The sequence below is a fragment of the Caretta caretta genome, chromosome 3, assembly GCF_965140235.1.
Source record: "Caretta caretta isolate rCarCar2 chromosome 3, rCarCar1.hap1, whole genome shotgun sequence".
Lineage (NCBI taxonomy): Eukaryota > Metazoa > Chordata > Testudines > Cheloniidae > Caretta > Caretta caretta.
Window position 1 is genome coordinate 112,692,329 of NC_134208.1, and position 21,436 is coordinate 112,713,764.

At 44.2% G+C, this 21,436-nt stretch overlaps 1 protein-coding gene and 1 long non-coding RNA gene across 4 annotated transcripts in view; one reads left to right on the forward strand and one right to left on the reverse strand.

Moving 5' to 3' along the window:
- LOC142071577 (uncharacterized) overlaps positions 1–16,765 on the reverse strand; it is a 54,747-nt gene extending 37,982 nt beyond the window's left edge. Inside the window, exons 1-2 of the long non-coding RNA XR_012667692.1 lie at positions 16,678–16,765; positions 14,580–14,731 (exon numbers count right to left, since the gene is read on the reverse strand). This is a non-coding gene — a long non-coding RNA (uncharacterized LOC142071577). The remainder of the gene's footprint in view (positions 1–14,579; positions 14,732–16,677) is intronic.
- A 117-nt stretch (positions 16,766–16,882) lies between these two features.
- SASH1 (SAM and SH3 domain containing 1) overlaps positions 16,883–21,436 on the forward strand; it is an 890,912-nt gene continuing 886,358 nt past the window's right edge. For all 3 annotated transcript variants that reach the window (XM_048844286.2, XM_048844290.2, XM_075126795.1), the window contains exon 1: positions 16,883–18,535. In XM_048844286.2, the coding sequence (XP_048700243.1) occupies positions 18,047–18,535 (489 nt within the window). In that variant the 5' untranslated portion in view covers positions 16,883–18,046. The remainder of the gene's footprint in view (positions 18,536–21,436) is intronic.

The following is a 21,436-nucleotide window of genomic DNA, read 5'->3' on the forward strand; positions in this document are numbered from 1 at the left end:
ATCCTATGCAACTTTCATGAATAAGTAGTAAAGTTTGATACCTTGAAAAATGTATGCAGTCAACTTGGACTTACAATAAATGCGAACAAGATAAAGTGGTTGCATCTTGGAAAAGTGACAATAGATAAAAGTGTTGAAATGCAAAAGCGGTGAAGTCATAGAATCAGAAACTTATGTCTACCTAGGAAGCTTGATCAGTGCTGACAGTTCCATCAAGGATGAGGTTAAAAGGAGACATGCCTTAGTCCCAAGTGCTGCACAGAACCCAAGTGCTGTACAGAAATTGACGAAAGTATGGACTGATCAAAACATTGTGTTACCAAAGTGAAAATTTATCAAACCAGTGTGCTTGCAGTATTACTCTGTGGTCCGAAAACAGCTGCATTAAATGAATCAGATATCAGAGCGCTGAAGGCAGTAGAGATGAGAGTTCTTCAAAAGATGGCAGGTATAAAGTGAGATTATTTTAAAGACAAATTAAGAAGTTAGGAGAGTAGGATGTGAAATCAGGGCATGGTATTGGATACAGTTGAAGAGATTACAATGATGGGGACACTGCAGAAGATAAACAGATGATAGGATGTCAAAGAAAATAACGCAAATGCACACAAGATCAATCCGACCTAGAGGCTGATTACAAACTAGATGGTGGGTCATTGTACACAGGGACTTGACCCAGGCTAGGCTTACTAAAGGAATAAGACAAGGGCAGGAATGAATGGTGTTGCTGCACTGCTCCCTGTGTCTGCAAAGATACTCCAGGATGAAATAAAGAATAATGGGATAAACCAAAATTAAAAGCTAAAGTGTTGTCAGTGGTAAGTTTTCAAATATGAGAAAAATATTAAAATATGTTAATTTCTATAGCACTTCCAAGGATCTTTAATTATTATTACTATTATTTGTATTGCAGTGATGCCAAAAGGTGCGGAGGCCATTCATAGCACTGCTAGGAGAGGGTAGGGGAGGAATTCTTCCCAGCTCACTGTTTCAGTAATCATGCCCTGCTCTAAGTCCCTTCACGGGCATCCTGTTCTCCACTGCATTACATATAAGCTTTTCTTAATCCTCTTCTCTAAGGTCCTTCATGATTCAGCACTCTCCTCCCTAGAAAATCCATTGTTTTATTAGATTTTTTTTTTTTTTTACTGCTGACTTTGGTCCACTAAAAAAATAAAACCTTTACAAACATTTAGTCCACTTATACCACAAGGAAAGCATCTCCATGCGTTCTTGCATGGCATAAACTCCCCCAAAACACCAGAAAGCCACTATTTTATCATTCTTCAAATCTCTGTTGAAGACTTGGTTCTGTTGTGAGGCCTACAGAACACCACCTGTTGATAAAAGGCAGGTACCTAGTGTGCTACGTTGTGTGCAACATTAGGCCACATGAAAATGTGCTTGTATTACTGCTACCTCATCTTTCTTTTTCCCCTCTCCGACCCATTTGTTTGTATCTTGAATCTTGTAAGTTGCTAAGATTGTAAGAGCTTTTGGGCGGGGATCATCTTTTTCACTACATTTGTAAAGTGACAGCCCAGCTCCTGACTGAGGCCTCAAGGCATTACTGTAACACAAACAATTAATAATAGTCAGAACTGGAACTCCTTATGCAAAGTGTGGAAAACCCACCATAGAAGACATGGTCCCTGAAGTGCTTAGTCTTATTTAACAGAAAATGCAACAAATGAATATGGAAAAGCATTTAAGTCTCAAAACACAAGATCCCTGTGTTTGAACATACGCAGTATTTTTTATGAAGAGAGTCACCACCTAGTGCTGTTACACATAGTCATGCAAGTTCTTTTCCTTAGCAGACAAGCAATGTACTTTTTTCCCCCCTTTTTTTAAAGAAATGTTATATTGTTGCTTTTGTGTTGCAGGTTCTTTGAGAACAAGCATTGGTGTTTGTGCTGGGTACCTGAAAGGGGAGGGATGGTTTGTGTGCCATTTGTTATCACCTCTGTTCAGGGACCGATGGTTATAGTGTAAATAATTTACACTAAATAAATACCCACATTCCACATTACTGATTTCTCCTCGAATGGTAAACCAACCTGCAAGATCCTGAAATCTGCCATTACCTGTCAAAGAAGGTGGCAATACAATAGGAAAACTGAGACAGAGAGAGCCTAAGGCTAAAATTTTCAAAACTGGCCACTGATTTTAACTCTCTTTACTTTTGGCTACTGAATTTGGGACACTTTGGTCCTGATTTTCAGAAGTGCTGAGCACCCACCACTCCCAATGACACCAATAAATTAGGGGCAGAGCTGAGAATACAATCTAGAACTTCTGATTCCCAGTCCTGTTCTCTAGCCACTTTACATTACTCCTCCCTTAGGAACAATGTATAAATCAAATAAAATTTTAACTCTTTAAAGCTAAAGTGGATTCACTTGTTTAAAATACTTTTAAAAAAAAACTACTATAGGGATTTCAAAATTATTTTAGTGGATAGTTGCTTGCATATTTCTCCAGCCAAGGAAAACCATACATTGGCTGCATGTACTGAAAGGGATAGGTGCTGTTAAAGCAAACACTCTGTTCCCTGCTGCGCTTCTATGAATCATAATGCGCAATGTAATTTGAGTGAAGTTTTTATTCCGTTGCAGAAATACATGGGTGATTGGGTGGCCTTAAAGTAATGAAATGTAGTGAGACTGTGAAATACCTTACCCTGCTGCTTGCCAGCATAATACATTTTAGATTGTTTTCCATTATATTACCTCAGACTGCTAGACATTTGAGTTAATGTAGGTTTATCCTATTTCATAATTAAAAGGAGTTTATTTTGAGATATTTTCTTTCCAGCGCTGCAAAGGTTATTTTATTTTCCTGGTTTTGTTTTTGCTTCTCCTGTGCATTTCTTTCACTGACTTACCATTTGAACACCTCTTGCTTTTCATGGGTCTTTAGCTCCATTAAGTGTCTAGCACTAATTAGGCTCTGTTGTCTAAACTGCACCAAACACTTCACTCAAATCAAAGAGCATTTAATTAGTTAGGCTGTAACCTGCAGTCTATCTTGCAATGTTAAACTCAAATAAACAGTTGAAATGCTTGGTCCAGCCTCATGTGAATATAAAAAAGTTTGTTTAATAGAGGACAATATTTCCATTTCATTGCTGCTGTAGTATAATGTGATGAAGTGACAAGGCCTCTCCACCTACTGCTGTTAGGGGCTCAGTGTGGTAGTAGGGTGTTGGGAGGCCAAATTAGTACTTAAGCTTAGCTCCTGCAAGGCATGCCACATGAGCAGACAGCTCCACAGGGCTGAGTTCCTTAAAGAATCAGGGCCTTAGACTGGCAGCTGCAGAATACTCTAAACACCCAGCAGTTCCCATTGCGATGTTTATGGCCACCATTTCAAAAAATCTCAGAGCCTAACCTTTTTTGAAAATCTGGGCATTTATTCTGGTCCTTAAGTGGGAGTTGAGCAATTCTGAAAATCTGATTCTAATTGTGGGTGCTGAGCATCTTTGGAAATTGTGCCTCAATTGTGCCTCAGTTTCCTCATTTATAATATTGAGATATCTGCCATGTTGCCTACTTTAACATTTCTTCATGAGTCTCATAGGGTTACCAACTTTCTAATTGCAGAAAACCAAACACCTTTGCCCCTCCCATCCTGTGCATATGAACTATATTCTTTGTTCCCAGATATATATATTTACCCACATTAAAAGGCATACCGTTTGCTTGCGCCCAGTTTACCAAACATGATAGATTACTCTGAATAAGTCCTCTTCATTATTTACCATTCCCTCAATTTTTGTGTCATCTGCAAATATTATCAGGGAGGATTTTATGCTTTCCTTCTGGTCATAAAGATGTAGATATTAAATAGCATAGGGCCAAGAACTGATCCCTGAGGGACTCCACTGAAAACAGACCCACTTGACGACAGTTCCCTATTTACAGTTACATTTTGAGACATATCAGTTAGCCAGTTTTTAATCTACTTAATATGTGCCAGGTTAATTTTGTATCATTCTAGTTTTTTAACCAAAACATTGTGCAGTACAAAGTCAAACACCTTACAGAAGTCTAAGTATATTACATCAACACCATTACCTTTATCAACCAAACTTCTCATCTTGTTAAAAAAAGATATCAAGTTAGTTTGACAGGATCTATTTTCCATAAACCCATGTTGATTTGCATTAATTACATTACCCTCCTTAGTCTTTAGGGCCAGAATTCTGCACTCAAATGAAATGTAAAACTTTTAAATATCTGTTAATCAACAAAACCCACAGAAAGATCTTCCACAACTGATTTGTCTACATAAATCAGCCTTTTCAGAGAGAAACTATGCTGAAATCTGAAATCTTGCTCAAAACGTAGTTGCAATGGTTGGCTAATAGCTTCAGACTGGGCCTATTAGTTTGCAAAAGCAGGTTCTGCAACATAACAAGGAAAATACATTAGCTAGCATGTTAGATTCCCCTTTAAAAAAAATTGAAAAGTGCAAGTTCAGAGGTAGGGAAGAAAATTAATATAAGCAAAACAGAATCCAATTTATAATGCTTAAATCAATTTATTCCAGTGGCATGCAGAACACTGCAATTCTCAAATTGCTTTGGTCCATTAGCATAGCTGAATATTAAAAGAAGCAGATGTATTCATAGGGATTCCATTGAAAAGTACAAGAACGATATCAACACTGTAGCTTTTGCTCACTGTGCCATTTTACAGTCCATTGCTGTTAGGACTGATTGCAGGAAGCCTTGCAGCATTACAGAATGTCTAACTAGTCCTTCCCAGCAATGAAATCTGAGGAGGTCGTGCAGCATAAGGCATCAGGTCTCCCCACCCAAGTAAAGCAAAGACCTCCCAAATTTGGTGGAATTGCATCATTTAAAAAATATTAACTATTTTTTTGTTCGATGATAGCCCCCCCCCCCCCATCACAGGATGTCTGGTATTTAAGGGGATATGGGCCTCGTCCCACCCATGACAACCTGCCCAGTTGGGAAAATGATTTTGGTCACATGGCAGGAAGGTCATGTGACTAGCTCAGGCCAGGCATAGGGATAAGGGAGAGGTCTGACAGGGAGTAAGGAGCTTGAGTGGGGCTGCCAGGTCAGGTTTCCAACTTTCTAATGGAACAAAACCCAACACCTCTGCCTTGCCCCTTTCCCGAGGCCCTGCCCCAGCTTGCTCCGTCCCCCTCTCTTATTTACTCCTTCTCATAACACAAAAACTAGGGGTCACCAAATGAAATTAATAGGAAGCAGGTTTAAAACAAACAAAAGGAAGTATTTTTTCCCACAATGCACAGCTGACCTGTGGAACTCCTTGCCAGAGGATGTTGTGAAGGCCAAGACTATAACAGGGTTCAAAAAAGTACTAGATACATTCATGGAGGACAGGTCCATCTATGGCTATTAGCCAGAATGGACAATGATGGTGTCCCTAGCCTCTGTTTGCCAGAAACTGGGAATGGGCAACAGGGGATGGATCACTTTGTGATTATCTGTTCTGTTCATTCCCTTTGGGGCACCTGGCATTGGCTACTGTTGGAAGACAGGATACTGGGCTAGATGGACCTTCGGTCTGACCCAGTATGGCCGTTCTTATGTTCCCCCATCCTCACCTACTTTCACCAGGCTGGGGCAGGGGGTTGGGGTGCAGGAGGGGGTGAGGGCTCCAGCTGGGAGTGCAGCCTCTGGGGTGGCACTGAGGATGAGGAGTTTGGGCTGCAGGAGGGGGCTCTGGGCTGGGGCCGAGGGGTTTGGAATGCAGGAGGGGGTGCATGCTCTGGGGTGGGGCTGGGAAGGCTCCGGACTGGGGCAGGGGGTTCTGGTGTAGGAGGGTGAGGGCTCCGGCTGGGGCTGTGGGCTCTGGGGATGAGGGGTTTGGAGTTCAGGAGGGTGTTGGGGGGGGGTGCAGGCTCTGGGAGGGAGTTTGGGTGCAGGAGGTTGGGATGTGGGGTCCCGGCGTTGTTTACCGCGGCTCCCAGGAAATGGCCGCCAGGTCCCTGCAACCCCTAGATGCATAGGTGGCCAGGGAGGCGCCGCATGCTTCCCTCGCACCCACAGGTGCTGCCCCTGCAGCTCTCATTGGTCACAGTTCCCAGCTGTGGAGCCGGCCCTGGGTGCGGGGGCAGCACGCGGAGCCTCCCTGGCCGCTCATGTGTCTAGGGGCTGCAGTGACCTGTGGCCACTTCCGGGAGCCACGTGGAGCTAGGGCAGGCAGGGAGCCTGCCTTAGCCATAGGCCCCTGCTGCGCCGCCAACCAGACTTTTAACAGCCTGGTCGGCGGTGCCAACTGGAGCTGCCAGGGATCCTTTTCAACCAGGCGTTCTGGTCGAAAACCGGATGCCTGGCAACCCTAGTGCCAGGCAGGACAGAAGCCTGAAGCTGCAGCTGACCTGAGTCAGAAGGGAAGAGACTGCAGAGTGAGAAAGACTCCTGCAGTGAAGATGCTGAGACACCAGGGCAGTTGCTCCATCTAGGAAGGGCTCGGAGTGGCTTGCTATAGCAGGGAACTGATTTGAACATTGTAGATCAGTGGTTCTCAAACTTTTGTACTGGTGACCCCTTTCACTTAACAAGCCTCTGAGTGTGACACCCCCCCTTAAAAATAAAAAAAACCATGTTTTAATATATTTAACACCATTATAAATGCTGGAAACAAAGTGGGGTTTGGGTTAGAGGCTGACAGCTCGCAACCCCCCATGTAATAACCTCGTGACCCCCTGAGGGGTCCTGACCCCGAGTTTGAGAACCCCTGTTGTAGATTTTATTTTGGAACTTGGAGTTTAGTTCTAAATTTCTGTGTTATTAAATCCAGACCCTAAGGAGGAGTGTTTGAAGCCAGCGTGTACAGTTAATTGAGGAGGGCAAGAATGGACCCCAGGTCATGAAGGGGTGCTCAGGAGGGAGACATCCTTTTACATTTGGCATAGTTCACAGGATTGCCTGCATCTGCCTTTCTTGAACTGCCAGAAGGTGGGAAGTATGTTCTACTCCTTTCCCAACCCTTGCTCTAGAGCTTTTGAGCTTGGGAGCTTGAAATACAGACTTGAATCCAAACTTCCAGAAAGCTCAAGGTGTTCACATTCAGAACACTATCAAAACAGGTTCTCATTGCCATGTCTGACCCAAACCTTGATCCAGACTTGGATTAATGAGTTTGGTTCTGGAGCATCACATTTATATACAGTAACTTTGCAAATGTAAAACAGCCAACTCCTTCCCCTTACTCTGAGCCTCAGCGACTGGAAAAAGATCACATGAAAGGCAAGAGCTGACATGAAGCACTGTCTTTTGGGAGATCTAGTTGGAAGGCTGACAAACTATTGTAAAGCTGGAAAAGGGTAAGGTTTGACAGTAAGGTCATGGATGATTTATTTCTCATTCCTTCTTTGAAATGGGAATATCTACTGGGAATTTTGGGAAATATTTGATTCTTTAAAATGTTGATTATTTGGAGAGGAGCTTTCAGAAAAACATAACACACTTTAAAATGCCTTTGTTTTGAGCTGGCATGGTGATAGTTCAAGTTCAAGGCCAGAAGACAGTTCCTAAGCTGGCATAAATGGGCCAAACTCCACTGATATTGGGCAGCTGGTGTGAAATAGTGCCATATCTTTTGCTTCCAAGGCTAACAGACACATTGTGCTCAGTCCTGTGGGCAACTGATCAGCAATACGGACTGCTCTGAAGGAAGTTTTATCTGGTACTCCTTTGGAGAATCACCTTGACTCATTCTTGCAAGGAGGACGCCTAAACTTTTGATAGACATGAAGACACAGAATGTACATTCTCTACCTTCTTCCTGTTGGTTGCTACTATATGTGGTTCTTGCTAGCATTTCCTGTCTCTCTGTTGGGGGATAAGAAACATTAGATATAGTGTATAGCAGGCAAGCTATGGAAGATGGAAAGAGCCTTGCAGGGATGGTGCTCAACCCATGCACTACTGAATGCTTTTGTGTATGGGAATTAAAAAATGGGGGTTAGAGGAAAATCAATGACAGCTGAGAGGGGATAAAGTGGCGGTGGTGTCATGGAATAGGAAGGGGAGGATGATCAGCAAGGAGGTGAAGCTGTTGGGCTAGAGAGGGGGAAAAAAGCAAAAGGGAAGGGGATGAAGGGACAGGCAGGAGGTGATGAACAGGGGAAGTAATGAGGCACAGTGGTTCAGGAAAAGATGGGTGGGAGATAGAGCAATGGAGACAGAACAGACTGGGGTTGGGATAGAGCCAGGAGAGTTAAGGGAGATAGATGAGGGGAGTCGAGTATATGTTCAGGGAGAACTGAGAAGGGCCACTCTTTGGAAGTAGCTGCAGTTGTGTCTAGTACCCAAGTATAGGAGGGGCAGAAGTTAAGGGCCAGATTTTTAAAGGTATTTCAGTGCCTAAAGATGCAAATAGGCACCTTGTGAGATATTCAAAAGCCCTTAGATGCCTAACTCCTAATTGAAATCAATGAAGGGTTTTCCATTGACTTCACTGGGACCAGGATTTCACCCTTTGATTTTACAGAGGTTCTGTCATACTCCTAAAAGTACCAAGAGGCTAATTTCTGTAGATCTGAAGAGCCAGAAAGGGACATCTTGCTGGAAGAGGCAGCTTCTCTACTTATCCAACCCTCCATTAAGGGAGTTGGGATTTAGCACCACAATTGTTAGGTCAGGCAGCATAACCTAACGAAGAAAACCATACCTCCAGTTTTGCCAGGACAGTCTCTTTTTTTCATATAATGTTTTCTTTAAGAATGCCTAGCATGAAATGACAATCTGGACATGTTTATTCAAGACCTGTGCTTACATGTAATGCATTCATTCATACCATGTAGTGAGTGTGTGTTCTAACTGAAACTCTGTTCCTCACTGGAAAAAAACTGAAGGCTGCTTAAAGATTGTTGTTTAATATGTTTGTGTATGTGAGCTTGATAGAATACTCTCTGATGAAGTGACCAGTATGAAGAAGTTTGTATAAGAGAAAATAGATAAACAGAAAGTGAACAGTAATTGTGTGAATGAACACTGTGTTGAGCTATTTAATTACTATGCTTCTGAGATGATGTCTTGTGGAAATACCGGATTGTAAACTCTCTGGAGTAGAGACTTTGTGTAAAGTGCCTAGCAGAACAGAGCTCTGATTCTCAGTTGAAATTCCTAGATTCTACCACAAAATAAATAAAGTAGAATTTTCCCTGTGTTTACCAGAAACAACAGCTCACTGGAATAAGCATTCAATTTGATGAAAAGCGTTTGGAATAAAGAAAAAAAACTGCATCAGTGTACACACTATCAACACTGTCTTTTTGCTCAAAATGTATATTAAGTCACTTTTTAGTGTTTCAGAACAACCCATTCAGAAAATACAGGTTTTCTTCCAGACAGGAGGGAAGGAAGCTACTGGTCTTCAATGAAATTAAACAAGGTATGATCAAAAAAAATGGAAGCCCCATGTACATATAGATCAGCAGGGGGATGGAAAGTCCAAGGGAAGGGAAAAACAGGATGCAGTAATCCTGAGTCTGGGGACAATACAAAGAGTTTGGGAAGATATTAGAAGAGAGGAGAAGCCATCTTGGCACCCAGCACTATACATAGACAGGGGATTAGAGCTCTTGCAAGCTTAGAAAGATGAGTCCTTCAACCAAAGGGGTTGAAGTTTCTGTGAATGGAATACTGGTAAGGAAACTACCATGAAGACAGACTGCAGCTGGTTAAAATAGGTCTTAGCCTTTAGAAAGTTTATTTTTACTTTTGTTTGCAATCCTTTCTAACTTTATACCTTCTACTTGGTATCACTTACGTGCTTTTGTTAATAAACTTATTTTTTGTTTACAATAAATGAACTCAGTACTCTGCTTGAATGGAATTTACTCCAATTAAGTTAAGAAATTTACTCCAGGGGAAATTCTTCACCACTGCACAATGCAGAAATTAATGTTTTTTGTGCATAATTTCCTTTCTCTGACAGAAATGGGCTGCAGTGCTGATGGTTACCACTAGCAGTTGCTAGACCTGGCAGAGCCCAGCTCACACATAGATGACATTGTGGGGAAGGGACTGTGGAGGAGAGGGGAATACAGAGTTCCTGGCAGCTGCAGTTCCCAGCACACCCCAAGGGAAGGAAACAGCAGGCCATAGGAAACTCCATAAAAGCCTGGCTGGGACCCAGCAACAGGCTGTTTCTCCTTCTGGATCCCTGGGCAGGAAAGGGGGCTGGTGTCTGGGCTGAGGGGCCATGGGAGGGGAGGTGGACTGGTTTCTGGGCTTGGGCTCGGGGTGAGCTGGTATCTGGCCTGGGGGAGCCACAGCTGGGCTCAGGGAGCAGGGGGCAGGTGTCTAGCCTGGGGGGAGGTATGGCTGAGCTTGGGGTGGGGAAGGAGGTGGGTGTCTGGCCTGGGGGGACCACGGCTGGGCTCTGGTGGGAGGAGGGTAGTGTCTGAACTTGGGAGGTGAGGGGGAGTGGGTATCTGAACTGGGGGGCCACAGCTGGGCTTGAAGGGAGTGGGGCTGGTGTATGGGCTGGGAGGCCGCTGCGGCTGGACTCGGGGGAGGGGTTGGGGGGTCCGGCCCCCTGGCTGGGCTCGGGGGGGGGGGGGGGGCTGGGTTGTCATAAGGGGTTTCTTTAACTTTCTACTGCTGGGGGACTTTTTGTGTGTGTCTAGATTGTTACAGACATACTTGCTGACAGGTATTTTGAAATAAATTACCAAAATAATTGAAACTTGTGTGATTATGTAGTGTTATTTTGACAAATAAAATTTGAAGGATTTTAAATATTACGTGTAGAATTTTTATTTCTTTGGCACAGAATTCCTCCAGGAGTAGAAATTGTAATGTGCTTTTGTCTCTTTAGTGGAGCAAACAAACCTCATTATAAAAAGAAAAGGAGTACTTGTGGCACCTTAGAGACTAACCAATTTATTTGAGTGGGGTGGGAGGAGGTATTGTTTCATATTCTCTGTGTGTATATAAAGTCTGCTGCAGTTTCCACGGTATGCATCCGATGAAGTGAGCTGTAGCTCACGAAAGCTCATGCTCAAATAAATTGGTTAGTCTCTAAGGTGCCACAAGTACTCCTTTTCTTTTTGCGAATACAGACTAACACGGCTGTTACTCTGAAACCTCATTATGTTTCTCTGAGTGTTCCAGGAGAGGGCTGGACCCTTCAGGGCAGATAGTTTTGAGGAAATTCGAGACTGGGTGTTGGGATCACTTGACTAATGATAACCAAGGCTGGTGGAGACCAGAGCAGGGCTGCAGTGTAACAAGCAGGCTGCTGGAGTCAGAGCTGCTGAGCTCAGTGTATGCTAGCTGGGAGCATCCAGATAGGGAGCTGCAGCAGCAGAGCATTTTAAGGCACTCAGGGTTACAGGACAAGCAGTAACACAATCTCTCACCAGTCTGAGTTGAACCCCAGAACATGACAACCCCATCTTGCATCACGGAAACAGGACAGTTCCAGTCATGTAATATGTGCCCTGCACCATCCATACTGAATGAGATCCAACAGATATTACATGCTTCTCTCACAGCAATAGGATTCCGAAACAGAAGTTCAAGGATTGTATTAGCACTCTTATAAGGAGCAACAGCAGACATAAAATTATGTAGAGATTGAGGTAAATATGTGACAATACAGAAAAATCCTTAAGATTAAAAATATCTTTAAAAATGTGTTGTCATGTCTCTCAAATAGCACCATAAACAAACTCCCCTTATAAAACTCTCTCTTATAAAACAATCTGAAATAATGCACTTTAACAGCAATAAATTGACTGATATGCTGTTTGAAAATTTCCCCAAGGGTCCAGCCAGGATGAACCCTTGGCCACTTACTGGCACACTGAGACAGTGAACTTCTGTTTAAAGTATAGATAGATAGATAGATAGATAGATAGATAAATGCTTTACATCCTTTACATTTTCTGAGCCAACCTGTCATTGCTGTGAAACATCCTTTCTGACAACATCAATCATAGTATATTACATTATATCAGTAATATAGCCTGACATGGTGAGACCGGCCAAGAATTGCCTCCACTCTGGCAGTTTTCAAAAAAGCACAGCTTACAGAAAAATATAGTAAGAAAATAATTTAAGGAGATGCATTTTCTTTTCCTTCCACTCCTAATTTTGGGGCCTGATTTTTCTGGCACAGGATATTAATAAGTTTCATTGACTCTTCTATGCTACACACATCTTGCAGTAATCTGGACCCTACTGTTTGGTACCAACTTGTTTATAGGTTAAAAACTCAGTTATTGCTTTAACAGTGAATATTAAGTACTTGCTATCTACAACAGGCCTAAACAGACGTGCAGGTTTTGGAACATAGAATCATAGAATATCAGGGTTGGAAGGGACCTCAGGAGGTCATCTAGTCCACCCCCCTGCTCAAAGCAGGACTAATCCCCAACTAAATCATACCAGCCAGGGCTTTGTCAAGCCTGACCTTAAAAATATCTAAGGAAGGAGATTCCACCACCTCCCTAGGTAACACATTCCAGTGCTTCACCACCCTCCTCGTGAGAAAGTTTTTCCTAATATCCAACCTAAACCTCCCCCACTGCAACTTGAAAATCACCTAAAAGATTACTAGAATTTCCAGCACAAATTCCAGTTAATTTTCCCACCTTCATCACCTGATAAAGATTTGGAGAATAAAGTTGAAATTTTGCCTACAAACTTAAAAAATAAATATAGTAAGCTATGAACCAACCTACAAACATTCAGTAGAATAATCTCTATTTTTATTCAATTATAGATAAAATATGTAAGCTTTATGGTCCTGATAGTGCACTTACACACATACTTAAGTACTGTGCGTAGCTCTATTGATTTTAGGCTATTCACGGTACAAAGTTAAACATACAGTATGTACTAATGTTTGCAGGATCCATATCAAACTGCAGCTTCAGTCACCCTCAGAGAAAAATGGTCTCAATTCCCTTTCTGAAATTCCTGTTGAGCACCGTAAGGGGAGAGGCCCTTTTTTTCTCATTTATTTATAAAAACTAGGTATTATTATTGTTTTCTTTCTATCTCTAGCACTCTCATAGATGTTCAGCTTCTGGTTCCTGTCTCCATTGGCAATGTCAGAGACAAAGCCAACCATTCCACATGTTGTGCACTAGCATAATCCTCCCTTGTACTGGACTAAGTTATCTACATGCTACGTGTAGTTTTTAAATTGGGTTGAGGGAGTCAGGATGAAAAGAGTGTAGCTTGAACCTATCAGCCTTTTGACTCATTGTGCCCTCTTTCTGTGGTGCATCCTGGGAATTGTATAAAACATGCAGATGTGCCTGCTCTTAATTTTCAACTCATTTCTAATTTGATATGCAGAAAGGCCCTAGATGTGAGGCCAAATTCTGCCCTTGTGATATATGCAGAGATGAAGTAATATATATTATTCAGATGAAAATGCTTAAAAGTAAAATTTGACCCATAGTGCATAGCGTATATCTATCTATATATATTGAAATTAATGTGAAAATTTTGTATTTAATTCCTAAAAATTGCTAGGCCTTAGTGTAGGACTCAAAGGATTTGATCCTGAAAACACTTATACATTTGCTTTATTTTACTACTATGCCTAGTCCCATTGAAATCACTGAAAGTAGTGAAGTTAAGCATGTGCTCAAGTGTTTGCAGGATCAAGACCTCAGGGTACATCAGAATCTACTGAGTTTCATGAAGTGAGATGTCTTTGGGATGTGAGGTTATGTAGCACACAACAGCAGGGCCATACAAGTGCCATTTCTATCATATGTGCTAAACATCCACATAGCGTCAAATGGCTCAAAGTAAATTTAAGGTTTGGACTTAAATTGGCAAAAGCAATTAGGGGGTAGGATTTTCAGATGTGCTTAGCATTAACCTAGCTCTGCTCCCAGTAACATTGGCGAGAATTTTATAATTGACTTCAATGGGAACCATTAAGTCAAGCTGAGTGCGTTTGAAAATCCCATCTGTATAGCATGTACTGCATTGCACAGGTGGAAACATTTACCATCTTTTTCTCCACAGACAGTTCTCCAAAATGCTGTTGTCTGGAGGCTTCTAGGGCCCCTTGAAACAGATTTTTTTTTATGAGAACCCTACTGAATGAGGATTGTTAATGTGACTATCTTAACTATTATGGCTTCCGAAGGTTGGAGATTCAGATAAGCAGGCAGAATTTTAAATCTATGGAAGCCTCTGGGCCTGTGTTCCCTGGTCCCCTGCATTTATTTCCCACTCCCTCAAAAGATTCCTACTACCTGTAGTGGTCTTTGTTCGAAGGAAGCTAACAGACCTGTTTTCTTTTCCTTCCTCCCTCACACTCTAGAATCTTCAGTGGTTATTTGTCTTCTCAGAGAATGGGGACAGCACAAGCCTATGGGATAGCTACTTCATTCTCTCTTTCTAGGGGAATGGTGGGCAGGGGGAAGTAAGGGAGATCTTTCTCCCCTCATGTGGCATGAGCATACCTGCTGGGAGTGGAAAATTGAACAGCTTGTGACTTTTTCATTCTGGCTACTCCCTACACTCTTGTCATATAATAAAAACAAAACAAGACTCTTGAGGAAAGACAGACAAACAGAACTGCTGAACGTACCATTGGACAGCCTGGTCTCTTTGCACCTGGAAGAGCTGGTGTTCTCCTCCTTCCTGCTCCAGGGCTGGAGTGCTACAGCTGGCTGAGAAGCAGCATGCCCCTGCCGGTTTTGCAACTGCTCTGGCTCTTCCAGTCCAACCCACCCTCCTTGTCTGAGGAGAGAAGATCATGCTGCTGCTGTAACCCCTTTCCCAGCCCTGGGCAGGACGTTTAAAATCTTCTGTGTGCTTCCCTTTCCCCTGCTTCTGAAAGGTAAGGGAAACCTAACATGCTGGGAGAACGGATAGGGAGGGAAATCAGAAACGCTGTGGGAGGGGATGAATGCTGGCCTCTCTCCAGTCATCTTTTGCTGTAAGTAAACTTGCAATCTGCTGCTTTGTGCTATCTGCACCTTGGTAGGTTTGTAATTGTTTGTACAATGTAGCTCTGTAAAGTTTTCTGACACGTAATACCTCTCATAAAAACTGGGCTACCTAGAATTACCTTGCACTGGAAACGTTGTTTGCTGCCATCAGCTCACACGCCTTGGAATAAAGGCATTGCAGAAAATTTGTGTTACACTTTCCAGAATGAAACATCACTCTTTTGAAGAGCAAGCTTCATTAAAGTGGGTTGTGACTTTAATTAAAAAACAAAACTCAACCTGTTTGGTTTTGTCTTCTGTATTCTGAGCTCCAGGCTACACCCCACCCCTCTCCACCCCTTTTAAACAAGGCTCAGTGTGACAGAGAGCCCTGGCCCACTGTTAAAGGGACTGCTTCCATTTATATGCTTACATAACCAAACGGCTGTTCGCAAAAGCTCAACAAAAACAGAACTATTCGGATACCATACAGAGTTACTACTGGACACCTAACAGAAATAATCTATTGCTTTATTCATACTGGGGGTCCTCCCACTTGAGAGTTCCACCTGAGCCCTTCAAGTACAGAAGACTTTCACAGGACTCAAAAAGTAAATTTTTGCACTGCCGATCTGCACCTGCACGTTCTTTCGCTGCAAGGGTAGCCAAGTGCAAACTAGATTCAGCACATCGTGCTTAATACCCGGTGCCTGGCTGCGCCCTAGACAGTCTTCTGGAAACCGCTATGCGCGTGTCCTTCCAGTTCTAAACCGCTCCCTCCACGAAGAGCCCTTAAACGCACTGCTGGCTTGGACTTTCTAAGGGCCGAATCCAGCCCTAGGCCGGGGAGACTCGCTGAAAGCCCCAGCACTGGGCTGAGAGAGTGACTGGCTGGAGGGCTCAGCACGGCGTGTGCAGTGGGGGAAGGGAGGTAGCTAGAGTTGTTTGGGGACAGCTCTGGGCTGCATTTACACCAGAGGGCTTGAGAGGGCGCTGCCGGTCCAGAGTTGGAGAGAGCTGAAGAAGCGCTAGGGAAGACCCTGAGAGAAACAGACTGAAGCAGCAGCCCGGCTTCCCAGCGCCCATAGTCACTGACACAGAGTCACCCGCTGGCGGCGGAGAGCGCGAGAGGAGGCTGAAGCCTGGGGACTTTCTTCTCCCTACCCCCAAATTCCTAGAGGAAAGTTTAGAGACTCCTCCGAAAACTCCCCACCCACCCGCGAGCATCCCCCCTGCAGCTGCTTCCGTTCCCGGCTGCAAAGAGGAACCAAACCCACTAGCAGACAATGCTAGTGTCACGGCTTCACAGCGGCTTCTAATTCCTGCCGGTAGCCGCTGCTCTCGGAAGAAGGGCCGTGGGGGAGAAGGGGGGCGGGAACAGCAAAGAGTGGGGAGGGGAGCAGCAGCAAGACCAGCTGGGGCCCCTAGCGCTGCTGCTTCCTCTATCTCGCACAGATCTCCACGTGTTTCTTCTTCCAAACCTGGGATCAAGTTTGGGAGCCCCGGGGGCTACAGCAGACGCCCAGACTCCTGCGAGACAGAGCAGGGGAGACATTTCCCCAGCTGCCCGCTAACCCCGTAGCGCTCTGCTCCCTTCCCCGCCCGCAGCAGCACTCAAAGCCCACGCAGGGCGCTGCCGTGTTTCCAGCTGGGGCGGCTGCTGCTACCATGCAAACGTATGGATGACCTACCCCGCTGTCCCGCCTCTGTCCCGGCAGTCCCGGGCCCGGCGGGGCGGCTGACTGGGTCACTTACCTCAGGCGGGTTTGCTCCAGCAGGGCGTGGAAGTTGGGGATGGCTTGGAGCGAGGGGGGCAGGTGTGGGCAGGAGGCACAGGCGGACGGGGAGGGGGAGAAGAGAGGGACGGGAACAGCCAGTGGTAGGAGGGGGGAGAAAACCCCTCTGCGTGCCCGGGGTAGAGAGGAAATCTGCTCCCCTTGCTTCAGAGAGCTCCGGGCTGGGGAGGGAGACGAGCCCGAAAGCACAGCGGGTGTCACACACACACAGGGAAAACAAAACCCGTTAGAAACAAGAAGACAGCGGGGTCAGCTCAGCGCATCCGCCGAGAAGACAAATTGTAGCGGCCGCCGCTCGTGAATGCACAGGGCGGGCGGGGCGCCTTCGCCACCCAAACAAGCCCTCAGCAGCACCGCGTGCGGCTCCCTCCCGGACTCCTGCCTCCGGCTCCCCGCAGCCTCGCCTCCTCCGCCCCTCCCCGGCCAAGAGCGGCTCCCCGGGCCAGCCGGCGGTACAGGGCCATCCCAGGCACGAGAAAGTTGGGAGCGGGGTGAGGGCTGGTGGCTGAAGAAGAGACTCCCCCCTCCCCAGGACTGCGCGGGGAAGGTGGGATTAAAGGCGGAAAAGGAGGAGAGGGAGGGTGGAAAACTTGAATTTCTGGGCTTGCTGTGGCGACGCGTCTTGGTGCAGCCCCGCAGAGGTGAAGGAGAAGCAGGGAAAGTAACTCGGGGGAAGTGACCGGGATTATTTTTCAATCCGAGACGAGTCTTTTGAAAAGGAAAAAGAAAAGCAACGGTTTGCACGCCCTGCAGAGCGAGCTAGCAGGAAGCCTTGCTCAGACACATGCTGCTGGGCGAGCGTGCAGGCTCGTACTCTTCCTCAGCTCAACAGGGTACTAACGTTACAAAAAAGCAGCACATAGTAAACAGAGACGCGTCATGCAACAGAAAAAAAGGAAGATGGGAATGAAGGAAAAAAGAAACTAAAATCAGGAGGAGGCGGAGAAAACACAGCGACAACAAATTACTTCCAAAAGAGAGTGGGTGTCTGCCGTGACCCGGGATTTTAAGGGGTGCGCCTTTAAGTATTACCCCTTTTTCCAACCCAAGTCTCTCTTCTCCACTGACACAGGCTCCTCTGCTTGGTTGTAGGAGAGAAGAAGGAATAAGCAAGAGGATTCGTTCAGCAGCGCCTGCGATCTGCGGCTGCTGCTTCTTTGGAGATTTGTTTTGTTCCTGGGGGATGCTGGTTTCCAGACCTTGACTTGTGCATGTTGCTCTTTTAATTTGATCGCAGATTTTGCTCTGCTGGTCGCTTGTTTTGCAAGCGAAAGAAAGGGGAGCCTGGCTTCGGTGTTAAAAGTTGCAATTACTATTTTGCAGCTAACATGTGCACCAACATAGTCTATGAGTGGCTGAAGACCCTGCAGCTTTCCCAGTACGCGGAGTCCTTCGTAGATAATGGCTATGATGACCTGGAGGTTTGCAAGCAAATAGGGGATCCGGACCTGGATGCCATTGGGGTGTCGGTGCCCCACCACAGGCGCCGAATCCTTGAAGCAGTGGTGAGGTTGAAAGAGGAGGACGAGACCGCTGCTGGTCTCTATTTCACCTTGGAGCCTCAGCAGCAGCAGGGCTTGCCCTCCCCTTCCCCTGAGATCTACACTAGCCACCTGGTGGAGCAGTATGAGGCTAAGGCTTGGAGGGAGCCTAGCTCTCGCCATCGTCAGGGGAATCAGGGGACCCTCAGGAGCCAGAAACTTGGGCCCCGCAGCAAGGAGCTGGTGATTTACCCAAAACTGAAACTGAAAATCATGATTAGGGATAAACTTATACGGGATGGGATCAACCTGAGCAAGCCCCCTTACTCCAACAAGGTAAGCAGGTCCTGTATCTTTCCCTTCTCCCTGCCCCTTGCATCAATAATTCATCTGAGCTTGGGTGCATCGGGGTCAGGAGTCTTAAACTGTTGAAGAAGCTAAACGTATGCCCCGTATTTAAGAGTGGAATTGGAGAGTTAGGTGTAAATATTGGTTGACTGTGTTTGGATCCAGGTACCAAATCTGCTTGAGTTACCTTCGTTTGTGGTTGGGATTTCTGGGTACGATAGGAATGGATAAACCTATTCACTGCCTATATACAGCAACTGAAAGGAGTGTGGCCAAAAATTGGTTGGTTCTGGGGGAGGGATGGTAGCTCAGTGGTTTGAGTGTTGGCCTGCTAAACCTTGGGTTGTGAGTTAAGTCCTTGAGGGGACCATTTAGGGATCTGGGGCAAAAATTGGGGATTGGTCCTGCTTTGAGCAGGGGGTTGGACTAGATGACCTTCTGAGATCCCTTCCAACCCTGATATTTTATGATCCAAATGCTTAGTTTATGTTGCTGTTGTGGTGGGATGTGTCGAGATCTTGTTTTGGTTTATTTTTTTATTCTCTGTGATAGAAGTGGCTAGACTAGTTCTCTAGTAAAGTTTGGGTCTTGAGTTCAAAAATAGGCATAATCCAGTTTTATCCTCTATTTTTTTCATTAATATGGGAATTATAGGGATCATCCGTATTGGTGAAGATAGCTTTTTGGTGTCCATTTCTGTTGGTTAATATTTTATGAAACGCCGTGTAAGGATGCAAGAGAATAATTCCTTCTGTTAACTTTCTTGCTAACTAGAGAGTGGTATGATTATTCATCAACCATTCCAGGTGTAATTTAGTCTGTGCACGGGGGACTAACTCTATATGAAAGAATAGAAAAGTACAGTTCTTGGGAAAAATCCATTCCAATTTGGTGAAATCGCATTCTGTGAAAACTGTGTCTGTAACCCACTCAAGTTCCTTGGAAAAAGTTAAAATATTAAAGGAAGGTGAGTTGGCAGATATAAATTACTTGGATTGCATAAAGCCTTTGATAGTCTGTACTGAAAATATGATAAGAAAAGTAAATACTCATGTAGTTAAGTGAAAAGGTCATTCCATTGTTTTTTTTTCACTGAACTAGTTTTTTAATCTAAGTGTTGTAGTGTTTGTTTACTTCACAGTTAATAGAAAGGTCAGTGGTGAGTGCCTCAGGGAATGTATTGGGACCAGTGCTAGTAAATATCTTATTTAATGATTTGGGTTCTGATTTTTCAGAAATACTGAGCACTTTTACTTCTGTTAGAGTTGTGGGTGCTCAGTGCCTCTGAAAAGCCTTTATTGGAAAAGACTGGCAGCTAGTTGTTGAAGCTTGCTGAAGAGGCTAAATTGGTTTTGTTAGCGAAAGCTATTAAGGATTGTGAAGAAGCTCCCTATCAATGTAACTGCCACTGGGGCATTGGACATGAGGACGCTAAATGAAACTCAACTATGGTAAGTGTAAACTAATGCACAGGATTAAAAATAATCTAAACTTCTCATATACATTGATGGACTCTGAGCTTGTGGAATCCTCTGTGGGGAAAAGACCTCGCAGATGTCAAAGAAAGCTCAATGAAGATGTTTGGCAAGGATGCAGCAGAAGCAGTTAAAAAGCGAACAGGATGTCTAGATGCATTTAAAAAGGAGTAGAAAATGTCATGCTATATCTAACCGTGTAGACCCTCATGTGGAGAACTGTGTCCAGACTGGGTCACCCCTTATGAAAATTTAGTTGAAATTGAAAGGCTCCAACTCACCTTGCTTTAATATTTTAACTTTTTTCACGGAACTTGAGCAGGTGATAGCCACAGTTTTCATGGGGATCAGAGATATGTCACAATTTACAGATGAATGGAGAATGCTAAAACTAGCCTGGAAAGAAGAGTTACTGGAAAGGAAACTTGGTATTCTGAAGTGTAAAAGGATGACTTTATGACCATTAAGTTGCAGACGTGCTAGGACTGAAAGGATCTTAAGCTTCAGGACTTAAATTGATCACTTGCTGGTGTCTGGAAGGAAGGCCTCTCCTTGTTTTTCCCATGTATAGTACAGAACAAGTGGATGGCTCTATTGTGATGGTGATTTATTTTTTTTCACCTTCTTCTGAAACATCAGGTATTGGCAGCTCCTTGAGACAGCATACCAAATTTGATGGACCGGTGGTATGATCTAACATGGCAAAGCCTATATGAATTCTTGTATCGTGTGTAAATACATCACCTTCTGAAAACTTATTAACTGTAATTTGGGATGAGTGATTTTTCTCTCATAAATTATGATTTGCCTGACTCTTCTTGTTTTCTAAACTGCCATCAAAGGTCTCTCTCTCTCTTTCTTAATCCTTCACTTGAATCTAGAACTTTTTAAATAGTGGTCACAGAAAGTGTCACTGGAGCTGCATGCTGTCCATTTCTGCGATTATATTTGATTTGTTTTTTACAAGCAGACAACTTTTTCCTAATGTTCGATCTTCCTATTCATGTGGCCCATTTCTTATCAAATAGATCTTCTACTATATCTGTGTTGTTGGAACATTCAAATACTAAGATACAAACACACAGCATCAAGGAAGTTCAAATCTATGGCTGCTGATTCTTCTTTCACTCTCCTTATTTATGTGTGATGGGGTGCAGCTTAACGACTTGGGACCAAACCCTGCTCATCTTGTGCAAGTAACAGCATTGACTTTAATGGGAATACTTGTATAATTAAGTTGGTAGGGTTTTAGCCTCAAATGCAACACACTGAAGTATAAAGGGGTGGGTGATGAACAGAGTGACAGCCTTAAGTTTAAATTTCCTAGCTTTATGTCAGCTTGTCTCACCAACTTATTTATTCTTGGATGATATTTTTAGAATAGAAAAACCTCTTGGCTTTATAAATCCTCTTC